Source organism: Ambystoma mexicanum, chromosome 2q (genome assembly GCF_040938575.1).
Source record: "Ambystoma mexicanum isolate Mex_15411 chromosome 2q, UKY_AmexF1_1, whole genome shotgun sequence".
Classification (NCBI taxonomy): domain Eukaryota; kingdom Metazoa; phylum Chordata; class Amphibia; order Caudata; family Ambystomatidae; genus Ambystoma; species Ambystoma mexicanum.
The window spans coordinates 1,347,493,670-1,347,510,160 of record NC_090924.1 but is presented as its reverse complement, the minus strand read 5'-3'; the positions used below and the strand labels follow the sequence as shown (position 1 = coordinate 1,347,510,160).

General features: G+C 46.0%; 2 protein-coding genes across 3 annotated transcripts in view; both read left to right on the top strand.

The window, feature by feature from the left end:
• The window catches only part of OSBPL10 (oxysterol binding protein like 10), a 2,898,140-nt gene that overhangs the window by 381,507 nt on the left and 2,500,142 nt on the right, over positions 1-16,491 (top strand). The gene's annotated exons all lie outside the window — the stretch shown is intronic.
• On the top strand, positions 692-14,778 carry LOC138568855 (golgin subfamily A member 6-like protein 22). The gene is made up of 2 exons (XM_069646630.1): positions 692-871; positions 13,318-14,778. Exons 1-2 carry the CDS (start codon positions 692-694, stop codon positions 14,776-14,778), a joined length of 1,641 nt encoding a protein of 546 aa, XP_069502731.1.

The following is a 16,491-nucleotide window of genomic DNA, read 5'->3' as shown; positions in this document are numbered from 1 at the left end:
ATGAAAGCAGTAAAGTGGTTGAAATGGATGAAATAAATTAAATGGACGAGAGGAACATAGTGGACAAGAGGATTAAAGTGGACGAGAGGATGGAAAAGATCAATACATGTTATGGATGACTGAGTGTATGGAACGGATAGATGGCGTGGATTGTAAGAGTGAATGAACTAAACGGAACAAATGGAATAGACAAATGTAGAGCATGGTACGGATGGAGTGCATGAGACGCATCGAGTACGTGTGACGAATGACGTGGGTTGAACGGTTAATGCGGCTTGAACGGATGAAGAGAATGGAGCGGGTGTAGAGTGCGGAGCGGGTGTAGAGTGCGGAGTGGGTGTAGAGTGCGGAGCGGGTGTAGAGTGCGTGTGGATTGTATGAAGTAAGTGTGTGAATTGTATGAAGTAGGCGAAACAGATGATGCTTGCAGAACAGACACGGTGGTTGGAACGGATGAAATGGGTGGAATGGACTAAGTGAGTGGACCGGATGATGAGGGCGTAACATGCATAGATCAGACGAAGTGCATGAGAAGGAATACATGGAACTGATTCAACAGATAGAGCGCATAGTACTGAGGGAGTACAAGCAACGGATGGAAAGCATGGAGCAGATTGAGAGCATGCAATGGACTCTGTACAAAAATGATTGGTGTGCATGAACGGTTGGAGTGCATGAACGGTTGGAGTGCATGGAATGGCTGGAGTGCATGGAACGGCTGCAGCGCATGGAACGGCTGGAGCGCACAAAACGGTTGGAGTACATGGACCGGTTGGAGTGCGCTAGATCACAAGCACCTAATGTCTCCACTGACTTGAACTATGGTTCCCGAGGGGGTTCAACCTACCAGCGCCTTGATATCATACCAATGGTACATAAGGCGCTATATAAATGCAAAGTAACATAACGTAACATAACAAATTGTACCACATGCCATACCTTTCATCCACGACACACACTCAAGACACTGAAGGCAACATTGCGTCGGCCTACACGGCCATTCAAGGAACTCCATATTGATTATATCGATATGGTGAATCGATGCAACACCTACAGGTATGTACTACTGGTGGTATGCCCTTACTCTCACTGGATAGAGGCCAGACCTTGTGTCACTGCGGATGCTAAACCCGCAGCCAGGTTTCTCGCGAGGGAGGTATTCCCCAGATGGGGAATATGTGAGACTCTGAGTTCTGACAACGGACCCCACTTGGGATATGAGTTCTTAGGACAGGTTACCCGACTGCTAGGAATAAGGCATAAAATGAGCACAGCTTACCACCGACAAGCAAATGGGGTGGGGAAGAGGATTAATTGTTTGCTGAAACTAAAGCTAGCTAAACTGTGTGATACCCTTAAAAGGATCTGGCTCCACTACCTGCCCCTGGCCCTGTTCAGCTTACGTAATTAGCCTGTAAGGACCACCACCTTACACAACACTAGGTAGTGACAGGAAGGAGAATGCATGTCCCAGCTATGCCCCCACGATCAGTGTGTGATGCCCACAGCAGTACAGATCTGCTAGGTGAAGAGTTCAATGTATATCTTACGAATACGTCAACCAATGGAAAGTTCATTTCCTCACAGAAATCAAAGCGCATAATCGGGCCCCAACTGATGAGCACAACATTTTAACAGAGGAACATCTTCAACTGCGACCAGGAAACAGAGTATACACCTGACAGCATGTGAGCAAATGGGGCAACCCCAAATTCACAGGTCCCCATGAGGTGGAAAAGGCCACAGCGACTGCAGCCAGGTTGAAATATGGTCACGCATGGATTCATCTCACTGATCTACATGAAGACACAAGCACAGCACTGTAACAGTGAGGATCAGGAGACATTGGGACCCCAATGATAGAGCAGCAGCGAAGGTTGAGTAGTCATTTCGAACTGCAGAACAATTACTGGACGAGAATGGAGCCTTTCAGTCACAACAGAGCAAGTGCATCAAGCAATATGCAAAAAGCTAAAGAAAACAATTGTAGAAATGTTATGAATATGTTTTTAGGGATATTTTGTCTATTTTTCTCTTTTCTTCTTTCCCTTTCTTTAATGGAGCTGTCAAAGGTAGGATCTAGAGGTACTAAGCATAATAGCACAATGATAGAGACTGTACCTATATCTAGCTCCAACCCCATAATCAGGCATAAACGGCAGTTCAGTGAAGAACCAAATAATATATTTGATTAGCATCATTCAGAGGGTAGCAATCTGTGGTATGGCCTCCTGAAAGATATTAGGGTGCACAAGTAAATTAATCATGTTATATATGTGGGCATATCCTGCATGCGGTTGGTACACCTACATTTTTCTTATCACTAGAAGTGCCGACTTTAGAGGCACAGTGCTTAGCACATCTCATAGCTTGCAGGATATAGGGGTAGTTCCAGGGGCACACAGTTCGAATAAAGATGGAAAAAAGGTCCAGAGATAAGTGTGAAGTATGAAGCATCATGAAGCAAGACACAAACAATAGATTCAAAGTTCAAAACAAATGATTTTGTAAAGTAAACGTCAGGATTGCTGAAGGCCTAACTTGCCCTATGCTAAGATGGTATTTCCCTACCTGAATGAAACTAAGTAAAGTCTGAGTCCAGGACGTCAATTTAACAGTCTCTCTGTGTCCAAAACCTATCCTTGCCCTCACAACTAAAGCTAAACAACGTGTAGGGATGTCTATAACAAAGGAAATAGTGATCAACTCAAAGTTCCGAGCTTCTTCCAGCTCGTAGCTTCATTTTCAGCTCCCCAAGTTCAAGAAAGTTCCATAAAAGTCTCAAGGTTACTTTTCTCTAGTTTAAACTAGTTCCACAAATCTTTGGGGTTCCCTTCCCCAAGTTCAAGGCAACACAGTTCAAAAGAAGAGAGGTCTTGAGACACCGCCCTCAAGAAAACAGTAGTAGTTCATCAAGTCTCAGGGTTCCCTTCCACAAGATCTAAACATAGCAATTGGTATTTATTTCAGTCTTTCAAAGTTTAACTCCAGGCCAACTTGGCCCTCCTTCTGTTTCACATCACCAGCTCACTTACAGTGTTCCTTCTTGGTATATTTCACAATGTATTTGGCTTTCATAATTCAGGGCTTCCTGGTCTAGGCGCAGTTGTCAGACCACACGGTCCACCCATCACAGGTCGTGCAACCAAGAACCTGTGGCTCCTCAGCCCACACACTCAGCCCACACATGTTCTTCTGCATTTGCCCCTATATCCAAATTCACCTTCTCTTTGTTTCTCTTTGTTGGCCTCTTGGCATTATGTGCCGGGTTACACCCTCCTGGCTTGGCTCTTGGCTTTGCCTTTATGTGTCACATACCTCATGCCAGTCTTTGGCCTTGCTGCACTGCAATGATGCATAAAAGATCCCTTGGATGGGCTCTTATGTCTTCCCAACCTTTCTGTCACACGCGTTCACACTTGTGCGGTTTTCCAGAGGTTGCTTTAGAAAGGGCACTTTCCTTATTAACTTTCATCCACTTATTATATTTGCCCATAAAGTTTCATGCAATTCAATAGTCAACGTATATGTTTCCACTTTGTTTCAACATTTCATTCAGTTCGGTATTCAATGTATATGATTTAACTCTTATTTGAGTTTTCATTCAGTTCGAAATTCAAGGTTCTATAATTGAACTTAACTTCAAGTTTTCACTCAGTTTGGAATTCAATATGTGTAGTTTAACGTAACTGCAAGTTTCCATTCAGTTCCGAATTCAATATATGTTATACAGCACTTTGTTGTTCATGCGTTGCCCCTGGTAGCTCCCCCGGCTTTGAGTGACATCTGTTTCTACTCACTGGGCCTCAGCATTCCTCCTCCGGTAGCTACGCGCCTTCTAATATGCTATACCGGTGAGAGGGCTGGTTTCTGCGAGCCCCGCTCACATTCCGGGTGCTTCAGAGCACACACCAGCAGCTCTCATCTCCTCCACATAGGCGGAGTGTCCCCTGCAGCTCCAGCTGCTTTCTCTGGATAATGGATAACGGAGGCTCCCACAACTGTGGCAGCTGTAAGGGAGCCATGGTATCATAAGTGAAAACAGACGTAAGAGATGCAATGTTCAAGGGTGTTCATTGAGCAAAAGGGTTCGACAAACTCCTATCTGGCCCTATCTCTAAAGATGGGAGCATGCTCTATCATCAAATAATAAATAAAACAGTCCTAGTTGTGTCAGTCAAAACAAAAAAGGCCTATCCTAAATAACCTTATCGCCTGCCCTTGTACTATTACAAAAAGTGTGTACAAGGGAATATGTATGGAAAGGAAAATCAGTGTCATAACATATAGGATCAAGTTGGCTGAGTCAGCTCTCCTCCCCATGTTGGACAGCACGGAGTGAGGTGGACCTGTAAACAGGGTGACACACTCTGGTTCTCAAAACAAAGGCAGTTCAAAATGTGGATCGAGTCCTGTCTGGCCTTCCACGTTATAGTCACTTAGTTCTTTCACTGTTCAACAAAAAGTTCATGTAGGTCTCCCTCCGTCGGGCTCTGACCTCTCAACGATTTAACAGTTCACATAGGTCTCCGTCAGCCGGGCTCGGACCTCTCAATCAACAAGTACCTGATTCAACACAGATCTCCCTCCGTCGGGCTCAGACCTCGCAATCACAGCACTTACAGGGGCTCCCTTTCCCAAGCGTAATTCATGTTCGATAGGGGTTCACTTCCCCTAACTCATCACACTTCCGGTCTCCCTCAATCAGGCTTGGACCCTTCACTGATGTTGAAGACTTTTGATTGTGCAAGGCTTGTACTATAGACCGCTGCAGGACCACTTTGACTTTCTCTTCAGCTCACACTCTTATGTTTTCTACCCCAGTGTCTCTTGGTCTTGGTAGTTCAGCACCATAAGCACAAAAGTTCAAAGAAATCTTTCTCTTCAAGCATTCACCTTTTCACTTTCCCTTTTGCTGGGATTAATCTTGACAATTATGCACTTCAGATTGTGTTCATTTTGCTGCTTTATAAGAAAACATTTCACATTTCGCTGAGACTTTTGAGTGGGCTACTTCTTTTTGCCGGACCACTCTGCTACTCTGTATCGCTGGCTTCACAGTTATCAGCCACTTAAAAGTTCATCACTGGTTAGCTTTCTTTCGCGTCTCATCAGCATGTGCGCAACCATCACTTGTGAGATATACTGATGTGGCTTCAATCTTTCCTTGACACAAACTGGCCTTTCATGTCTTTCACTAACTCACTCGGTGTGCGCATTCCTTTATTGTCTCTGTGGCTTTGATTCACGAGTCAAGGTTAATACAACAGGCTTAGCCTCGCCTCCCTAACTTTGTTGTTCACCTGGGAGGGTTGCTGGCGTACTTGAAACACAATGCAGGTTTCTTCTTGTCTGTGATTTGGCTTTCTCTGCGTCTCCTTCACGGTTTCCTGGAAGCAGCGACCTTCTGCAGGGATCTTCAGGGTTTCCCTAACCTTTACTCTAGTCCCTCGATCCGTCGTCCTGCTGCAGTAGGTTCTCCTTCACCCTGGAATTGCTCATAGTGTGTCTCTACTTTCCTCCTTTTATCTGTGTGGGGAAAGCTAATGGGTATCAGATGTATGTGATTAACATCAAGTGCCTACCTTTGCCTGACCCGATTAGCGGGTTGATATTCCATGTCCAATGAGATAAGTAAGGGTTAACCTCTTTACTCTGTCACCTTCTTCCTCGGCCCAGTGTTTGTGCAGAAATTGGGGGAGTTGGGACATTGGAGAATCCTATAAAATAGGCAAGGGTACTGGAAAGGGGTGAATCCCGCGTCTCAACCATCGGTTGCCTCACCCCCACTCTTCGAAGATCCCTCACCCAGGTGATCCTCCAGCCCTGGTTCACCTGCAGGGCCTGGATCCAAAGGCAATGACCATGCCCTGGCCACCTGAGAGAGAGATCCCCGGGGACTAGTAGATGATACATCCTTTGGTTCCTCACACAGCCTGACAGCTCGACTTGCCTCGGGCTCCACAGGTTGTTCGGGACGTCGGCCGGCGTCCTAGGTTACTCTCAGGTCCCACCATTCCTGACTCCTCATGATACGTGCCCCCTGCTGGTCTCTCTCACGCAGGCCTCCCTGTTGCTCTCTGCTGTTCCATGGATCTCTCTTTATACACCTTCAACCACTTCACAGGTTGCAGGTGTGGATTTCCAATTGGGCTTGCCTGACCATAGTTAAAGGGACATGCCTGACTTTCAAAGCATTCTGCAGGCATCTTCTTCATCCCAGTGCCAGAGTGGTGGAATTAAGTTTTAGTGTTCATTACTCTTAGTCGCCTCTTCCTCGTCCCAATACTGTTCGAGGTCAAATATGGAGAAATGAGGGGAGAGGACTTGCAGTAGCCGATAAAGGTTGGGGGAGAGTTAGGTTGGTCATCAATAGGAAAAGGGGGATACCATGTCTCGCCTGTGGGCACCCCACTGCTAATACCCAAGGACCCCACGCCCAGGAGATCCTACCTCACTCCATCACCCCCAGGATCAGGATCCAAAAGCAATGGCCTTTCCTTGGCCACCCGAGAAGAGGATCAAGGGGGAGTAGGAGTGAGAATACCCTTAGGTTTCTCACAGAAGGGATGGCAAAATATGAGTAGTGTGTAGAAGTGTGTGGGCATTGCATTTTAATAAATTGACAAGTCTGCATCAACAAGATAAACCTGTAAAAGTACAGAAACTCACTCAATCTTCATTTTGTTTCCGAGGCAAGGAGAGCATGCCCGTTGGCACCAACATGAACTGCAACCAGACTTACACCATGCCAGTGTTAAGTGAAGGCACAGCCACCATCATGGATTTTCTGTGGCAGTGCGGAACAAAGGCATATTATAACTTACCCCCCACCTGGAGCGGCCTTTGTTCGCTGGTAACTTAGCATGCTCCCTTCTTGTAAGTGCCTGAGAAGCATGTACAATTGCCCAGACGATGATCCCAGTTCCCCATGATGCCCCCAACAGTTGTAGGACATATGAACTCACCTAGGGTGCAAAGAAAGAAAAGGTTGGGATATTTCTCAGATGAAGCGGATGAAGCCCTGAAGAAGGTGCCCACTCAATATCGTCTTTTTTCCAAAACTGAGGTCTTCTTCACTTCCTTGCTGGCATCATGGATTCAAACTGATACCAACTCCAAATGGCTTCAAATCAAACATTTAAATCTGATGGAGCTTTCTAACGCTACTGAAAATGGACTCAACGCAATACGTGAAGAGCTTCATGCACTCCTGCTTGTGGCGCGCGAGACCAAGATGTGCTCAATCTACTCACAGCAATGGAGGGCGGCATTTGCCGCAAAATTGGCAGCGCGTGTGCTACCTACGTGCCTCCTATTGACACTGAGAGATACCTATCCCTTGCCATCAAGCAGATATCCAGATTGACAATGGACATGGAGAAAGCAGAAGGAATTGTCAAGGACAACGACTGGTTGATGTTTCTAACATCATGGATGCCACAGTGCCTCATTCATTTTTGTTGAGTACTGTTTTCTATCCTTGTTAATATAATAATAATATGATGTGCTTATCAAATAATAGTAACTTGTTGTGTGTCCCGTGTTAATAAAAACTCCCTTCTTGCAGTTATTATGGGAAATGCCACTCCTTGTTGGAAAGATGAAAGCTGCCAAACAGATGAGCAACCACAGGTAGGAGAAACAAATAGGTTCCCAGTAAACAGACATTGTTGCCCAGAAGGTGCCCTTTGGTCACAACCGCCTGATCCAATCAATTATCTTCAATGCTATATAAATATCAAATCAGATTGGCCAACTAGCTACTTGAGATGCGACCCATGGGATTATGCAATACGTGGTGGGGATTTGCGAGATGTACATAAAATATTGATACCCGGCAGCACATATGACTGGCAACAAGAGGAAGAAGGTTATGAGAGGGAGCTTAGAGAAAGATTCATCCTCAAGGGATAAAAGGGTGGAATTTTGGGGGTACATGATTATGGATGACTACAACAGCATGGGAGAATACATCCAGTGCCGTAACCATGCACATAAATAAAAGCTATGAAAGTCCTTATAACATGAGCATGCAGCATGGAAGCCAGCATCTGCACACATATACCCAGAAGAGATTCCCTTATGAAGACCAAACAAAACACAAGCAGCCATGCTTTAAGTGAACCATAGCATAATCAACGTAGAGCTGAATATAACCCCATGCCATAGTAATCCCACCTACCTCTAGCATTAATTAGTGTAACTTGTTGTAACTATAATAATAAATGACAGTAGCTTCTTAAATTGAACTGAGCACACAGTACATGTTGGCCTCAAAAGCTAGTTAGCTACCTACCAAGGATGAAAATCCTCACCCCCATAGCAGAAAATATTAATCAAACCATTGAAAGGAAGCATACACATACCTCAACTGTAACCTTTCAGAGCATACAGTGAAATGCTGTGCAGTGATTGGCTAAACGAAGGAGGCAAACCAGTTCCCAAGTTTGAGATGCAGTAGTGAGGTAATGAGAGAGCAACAAAGAAATAGCAGACCGCGGTACTAGAATGACAGAACACTGCATACTGATTGGTCAAACTATATGGGTATAGTTGAGTTCCCAGGCAAGCATTTGAAACACATATAACAAATTGTGTTCCAGAACAGCATGTCAACATGTATTACAGCAAAGGCTGTATGAGCAGAGGAATACATGGTGATAGATGGGTCTGTCAAGACAGAGTGACTAAGGTACAACACTACCCTCTGTAGGATAAAGAGCACCATTAAGGCTCCATTTGGTAAGGAAGAAGTCATGAAGAATACTGTTACACATGAAGCAAGATTGATTAGGAATAATTGATTTGGTTTCCAGAAACCTCCCTGTATGTGCATAATGAAAATTAAGACACCTTGTTGAGGTCACAAGTTATATAACTACATGTACACATAAGCATGTAAGTGCATACACATATTTTTGTCATTATAAGAAAATGAAGCTCGCAAGCAGCTAAGTGCCAGCATGGAAGGTCAAACACAGGATGGATGAATGCATGAGAAATGGAAGCTTGGGCAGCAATGTTTCCAACGACTTGTTGAAAATTGCACAAAAGGTTCACAAATGATGAGAATGGTAAGATGATGCCAAACCGCTTAGGTCAATAGGAAAAGGATGTCAAGTTACAATCATAAGGTCACACTGTCACATCTCACATAAGGGATTGGTGGAAATATACATAATCATTCACTCCACTCATACCTCTTGTGAAGCAACCAATGTCAAGCTGTATGTAGTTACATGTTTCAAAATGAGCTAGCCAAATGGAGCGTATGATGAAATAGGATGAGCTCATTGCTCATGAGTGAACTTTTTTGATAATCAAAGTTAGTCATGTGGTTAGGTTAATCTGTGCTCGAGCACCATCAAGCGTCTCTTGTGCTAGATGGGATTACAAATAAAGATCTCAGACCAAATAACCAGACAGACTGAAAGAATATGACAAAGTACTACTTTATTCTCAGTTCAATAAAGCAGAGCAAACTGGCGAACAATGGACTGGTGCACACTGTAAAACCTATTGAATGGAGGGATTGGTTAGGGGAACATATGTACCTATGGTATACATAGGGGTTAGTAAACAATTGGCTGCCCCTTATCTGTAAGGCATGCCTCGAACTACCTCTACATATAACACTGAATGTAGCTGACAACTGGCAGCAGGTTGGCCCCTGCAACATTGTTTAGCATGTTGCACCATAGTCCCTCTGATTAGTTGGCATTCTCACCCAACCTTGGTCTTTTGTCTTGCTAGCAGCACGTAATCAAAACGAAACGAGGTGCTTGACTTATGTCTGACTACTCCCCACTTTCCCAGTTAGTCCATCATCTCTCATTGGCCCTGCCATAAGCTAAAGTTTCTCGCCTGTACTTGCCTTTGTAGCCTGCTCTCTGTTTTGGGACATTTAAGGGAGTATGTGCACATCATTATCTTCATCCGAAACTTCCTGAATAGCCCTTGTTTTTGAGTTCTGAGTCACATGTCCGGAGACTGCATATTTGTCCATTTCAACCTTTTATTTACTGCTATTTAATTCAATTATACAGGGTGCTATTGCTCCTCTTGGCCTCTGGAGACTTGCTCATACCATCTTGTATAGACTTTATAAACCAAGCCACAGGAGATGGCCCAGCCAAGGCATCGTTTGAGGGTGATGACTGTCAGGATAAATGGAAAGATTAAGAATCTATGGCAACTTTAAAGGAAACGGAAGTGGGGCAAGTGCTAGGGTGTCATTTCACTCTGAGATGGCCACCGTATTTTACCGGTATTGAGAGAATATTCTTCTGGAGCAGAAGTCGTCTTCATGGATTTCAGGGCAAAGCATGAATGGATCAACAATTGGTAACATGCTTGATGGTTATACACTTGGTTTACTTCCGGTTTTGGATAGGATTGGACCAGAGGCCGGGATCTCCTCCATGTTTAAGTGCTCCATTTGCTGTAGCCTTGCCCACTATCTATCCGTCCACGCCCGCTGTACTTGGTTTGCCTGCAGAAGTTAAACCACTTTTCCCAGGCTTGTTTTGCATGTTTCTGGTCTGTGTGCCAAAGCTCCATCTCTGGATTGTCCCGCTGTACTTATATTTATGTTACAGTAGCGTTTCTCACCTGTGTTTCCCCAGTGGGGCATTTGAGCAGCATTCTTATCCATTGAACCCAGCCTCAGCTTCACAGTGGGTAAGAAAAGTGGAAAGAAGCTGGAGGAGACTGGGGTTCTGAAGAATAGTCCTCTAATAATTATTACTCTTTTTGTATTGCCTTGGGTGTCCCTCCCTGAACATCACTGAGGCTGTATTCTGTATTCAGAGACCTCCTATTCCCCTGAAGATCTATCATCATCATGTGCCAGGCCACAGAGGGTGGCAGTTCTTGGGGCTGGGGGCAGTTGGAATAACATTTGCACTCCTTCATGCAACCTTTGACCTAACAACAATGAAGTTGTGGAGGTGGTCATTGCACAGACACTCAACCAGTGTGTGGCTGCATCTCACACCACAGGTGAACCAGGTATTGAACAGGCGAACCAGAAACAATACCCCTGCGACAGGAGGGCCGTACCCATAATTACATGGAACCCCAACCCCAGTCCCTGACACATATTTCTGATACAACCCTCTGTAGATGAAGGGTAAATAACTATTACTGGGGAACATAACATACTAGCGGTGCCACCCAGGGTTGCCCAGGCCTGTAGCTGACAAGCCCGTGGGAGTCTGCTATGGCCTTGTGTATGTTTTATTGTGTCATATCCGCCTATTCTTGAAAAATCACAAAATAAGCAATATCCCTAAATTGCCTATACTGAAAGCACAAGGCCGGACCACGCTCCACCCCTTTGCAGGGCGAATGGGTGGGGTTAGTTAAATTGCACTATTGCCAGGACACCCCAGACTGGAATGCCGACCTCGGGCCAAAATCTCAACGCACCAACTGTTGTGGGGCTGTAGCCAACAATCACAAAATCGGCAACCTCCTGAAATCTTTATATGAACGCACTTTCACAAATGTCTATATAGATAGATAGAAGGCTTATTTCCTTTTAGATCCTATTCAATACGAAATTGTCCACTAGATGGCTGCACAGACATTGCTTTTAATTTTCACTTGCATGCAGGAATCCATGTGTAGCGAGGTCAGTGCTGCCATCCAGTGGACATTTCTGGATAAACCTCTAAAATGGGAAAATATATTTTGGGGGCAGAAATCGGATTTTAGTGACATCCAAAAAGCCTATGTATAATGCACAATTTTAACGCTCTCCCTTTCTCTCTGGCTCTCTCTTTGTCACACACAAACACACTTACTTGGTGTGGTATAAAAGTGGTGGTAATAGAATTACCACCATTTAAACCGGACCTCCGAATTACAAGTTTGGAGGTAAAGTGGAGGATTTAACTGTAGCAAAATGTTAGATGTAGGTCCTCCACTTTACCTTTAAAAATCAGTGGATGTTCTGGAACGGAATTACTGCTCATGGTAAATCCAACAAAATCCCCATCATGTCCTAAGGACTCAAAAAAAGTGACATGTACATTACCTTGCTGCCACTCGTAATCCTGTGGTAAATCTACGGGACCGAGTGGCAGTAACGGTAAATGATTTAGGCAGTAAATCGGCATATTTATTACTGATTATCACCAAACTCATAATGAATGCCATATGTCTCTGTTTCTCCCTCACATGATCAGGGGCATGTTGCTAGAGCCAACTCAACCATCATTCTTTATTATTATAATAATAATAATTATTATTATTATTAGGGTATTTATTGAGTGCGGAGTTCGCTTCGAGAAGCAATGTAGTGGTTTACAATCATACAGGGAAGAACAGGGTGGGGGAGCAGAGAAACTAGGGAGTGTGTTCTAACAGCAGGAGAGAGGGAAGAGAAACTAGAGAGTGGAGTGTGGTTCTAACAGCAGGAGAGAGGGAAGAGAAACTAGAGAGCGTGGAGCTAACAGCACGAGAGAGGGAAGAGAAACTAGAGAGCGTGGAGCTAAGAGCAGGAGAGAGGGAAGAGAAACTAGAGAGCATGGAGCTAACAGCAGGAGAGAGGGAAGAGAAACTAGAGAGCGTGGAGCTAACAGCAGGAGAGAGGGAAGAGAAACTAGAGAGCGTGGAGCTAAGAGCAGGAGAGAGGGAAGAGAAACTAGAGAGCGTGGAGCTAAGAGCAGGAGAGAGGGAAGAGAAACTAGAGAGCGTGGAGCTAACAGCAGGAGATAGGGAAGAGAAACTAGAGAGCGTGGAGCTAAGAGAGGGAAGAGAAACTAGAGAGCGTGGAGCTAACAGCAGGAGAGAGGGAAGAGAAACTAGAGAGCGTGGAACTAAGAGCAGGAGAGAGGGAGGAGAAACTAGAGAGCGTGGAGCTAACAGCAGGAGAGAGGGAAGAGAAACTAGAGAGCGTGGAGCTAAGAGCAGGAGAGAGGGAAGAGAAACTAGAGAGCGTGGAGCTAAGAGCAGGAGAGAGGGAAGAGAAACTAGAGAGCGTGGAGCTAACAGCAGGAGAGAGGGAAGAGAAACTAGAGAGCGTGGAGCTAACAGCAGGAGAGAGGGAAGAGAAACTAGAGAGCGTGGAGCTAAGAGCAGGAGAGAGGGAAGAGAAACTAGAGAGCGTGGAGCTAAGAGCAGGAGAGAGGGAAGAGAAACTAGAGAGCGTGGAGCTAACAGCAGGAGAGAGGGAAGAGAAACTAGAGAGCGTGGAACTAAGAGCAGGAGAGAGGGAAGAGAAACTAGAGAGCGTGGAGCTAACAGCAGGAGAGAGGGAAGAGAAACTAGAGAGCGTGGAGCTAACAGCAGGAGAGAGGGAAGAACTAGAGTGTGGAGCTAAGAGCAGGAGAGAGGGAAGATAAACTAGAGAGCGTGGAGCAAACAGCAGGAAAGAGGGAAGAGAAACCAGAGAGTGTGGAGCTAACAGCAGGAGAGAGGGAAGAGAAACTAGAGAGCGTGGAGCTAACAGCAGGAGAGAGGGAAGAGAAACTAGAGAGCGTGGAGCTAACAGCACGAGAGAGGGAAGAGAAACTAGAGAGCGTGGAGCTAAGAGCAGGAGAGAGGGAAGAGAAACTAGAGAGCGTGGAGCTAACAGCAGGAGAGAGGGAAGAGAAACTAGAGAGCGTGGAGCTAACAGCAGGAGAGAGGGAAGAGAAACTAGAGAGCGTGGAGCTAAGAGTAGGAGAGAGGGAAGAGAAACTAGAGAGCGTGGAGCTAAGAGCAGGAGAGAGGGAAGAGAAACTAGAGAGCGTGGAGCTAACAGCAGGAGAGAGGAAAGAGAAACTAGAGAGCGTGGAGCTAAGAGCAGGAGAGAGGGAAGAGAAACTAGAGAGCGTGGAGCTAAGAGCAGGAGAGAGGGAAGACAAACTAGACAGCGTGGAGCTAACAGCAGGAGAGAGGGAAGAGAAACTAGACAGCGTTGAGCTAAGAGCAGGAGAGAGGGAAGAGAAACTAGAGAGCGTGGAGCTAACAGCAGGAGAGAGGGAAGAGAAACTAGAGAGCGTGGAGCTAACAGCAGGAGAGAGGGAAGAGAAACTAGAGAGCGTGGAGCTAAGAGCAGGAGAGAGGGAACAGAAACTAGAGAGCGTGGAGCTAAGAGCAGGAGAGAGGGAAGAGAAACTAGAGAGTGTGGAGCTAACAGCAGGAGAGAGGGAAGAGAAACTCGAGAGCGTGGAGCTAACAGCAGGAGAGAGGGAAGAGAAACTAGAGAGCGTGGAACTAAGAGCAGGAGAGAGGGAAGAGAAACTAGAGAGCGTGGAGCTAACAGCAGGAGAGAGGGAAGAGAAACTAGAGAGCGTGGAGCTAACAGCAGGAGAGAGAGAAGAGAAACTAGAGAGCGTGGAGCTAACAGCAGGAGAGAGGGAAGAGAAACTAGAGAGTGTGGAGCTAAGAGCAGGGCAGAGGGAAGAGAAATTAGAGATCGTGGACCTAACAGCAGGAGAGAGGGAAGAGAAACTAGAGAGCGTGGAGCTAACAGCAGGAGAGAGGGAAGATAAACTAGAGAGCATGGAGCTAACAGCAGGAGAGAGAGAAGAGAAACTAGAGAGCGTGGAGCTAACAGCAGGAGAGAGAGTAGAGAAACTAGAGAGCGTGGAGCTAAGAGCAGGGGCGAGGGAAGAGAAATTAGAGAGCGTGGACCTAACAGCAGGAGAGAGGGAAGAGAAACTAGAGAATGAGGAGCTAACAGCAGGAGAGAGGGAAGAGAAACTAGAGTGTGGCGCTAAGAGCAGGAGTGAGGGAAGAGAAACCAGAGAGCGTGGAGCGAACAGCAGGACAGAGGGAAGATAAACTAGAGAGCGTGGAGCAAACAGCAGGTAAGAGGGAAGAGAAACTAGAGAGTGTGGAGCTAACAGCAGGAGAGAGGGAAGAGAAACTAGAGAGTGTGGAGCTAACATCAGGAGAGAGGGAAGAGAAACTAGAGAGCGTGGAGCTAACAGCAGGAGAGAGGGAAGAGAAACTAGAGAATGTGGAGCTAACAGCAGGAGAGAGGGAAGAGAAACTAGAGAGTGGAGCTAAGAGCAGGAGAGAGGGAAGATAAACTAGAGAGCGTGGAGCTAACAGCAGGAGTGAGGTAAGAGAAACTAGAGAGTGTGGAGCTAACGACAGGAGAGAAGGAAGAGAAACTAGAGAATGTGGAGCTAACAACAGGAGTGAGGTAAGAGAAACTAGAGAGTGTGGAGCTAACGACAGAAGAGAGGGAAGAGAAACTAGAGAGTGTGGAGCTAACAACAGGAGAGAGGGAAGAGAAACTAGAGAGTGTGGAGCTAACGGCAGGAGAGAGGGAAGAGAAACTAGAGAGTGTGGAGCTATCAACAGGAGAGAGGGAAGAGAAACTAGAGAATGTGGAGCTTACAGCAGGAGAGAGGGAAGAGAAACTAGAGAGTGTGGAGCTAACGGCAGGAGAAAGAGAAGAGAAACTAGAGAGTGTGGAGCTAACGGCAGGAGAGAGAGAAGAGAAACTAGAGAGTGTGGAGCTAACGGCAGGAGAGAGGGAAGAGAAACTAGGGAGTGTGGAGCTAACAGCAGGAGAGAGGGAATGTGAGCAATTCGTCAGCAGGGGCTCTACAAGCAACTAGGGAAGAAAAGGATGGGGATGAAATGACCCAGTCTCGGGTAGGGTGGGGAGTGGAGAGTGTCTAGACATGGGTGTTGGGGATGAGCCATTCCTTGAAGAGGAGGACCATGACCTCCTTTCTGAACTGTAGAAGTGAGGGGCGAGTCTGAGTCTGATGTTGATGAGGAGGCGGTTCCAGAATCTTTGATGCATAGACGGAAAAGGCCTGTCTGCTTGTTCTTTCCTTCCTGCACCGGCAGAGTTAAAGTCTGCACATGTCCTTACTACTGGTGGATCACATGCCTCCAGAGATGCTGTGTTTCTCAGGCAGGTAGCTTGGGGAATTCAGGGTGGCAGCCTTGTAGATGATGCAGCAGGAATTGCAGATGATATGTGCTTCAGCGGGAGCCAGTGCAGTTTGAAGCGGCTTTGGGTGTTGTGGACACATTTGCAGAGTACTTTGATGAGTCATGCTGCAGCATGCAGGAGACATCACAGGGGTGCCAAGGTAGCCGCAGGAAGGCCTCCCAAAAGTGCATTTATTTATTTATTGTGCATTTGTTAGGCACTTATATATCAAGAAATTGTGTTTCAAAGCACCCACAGGGCAAAGGGGAGGGAACAAGGGAACAAAACAAGTCAAGGAAATAAAATAACAATGATGAGCAAAAGGCAGAGATGGTCCTACTAGGCCTTGTGAACATTTAGAACGTGCAAGTGCAGAGAGAAAAAAGGGACAGGGGACGGGGGGGGGGGACTAAATGCCACCATCCAGGTGGGAGAGGACCATGGCTTCAACAGCAGATTTGAAGTGGTTTTCTGGGATGAAAGGCTTGATTTTCTGCAGGAGAGAAACTTGGCGCCAAGCAGTTTGTGTCTTCCTTGCCATGTGCTGCTTGAAGGAGATGTGTCTGTCGACATCAAACCCACAAGCCTTGCTGTAGGTT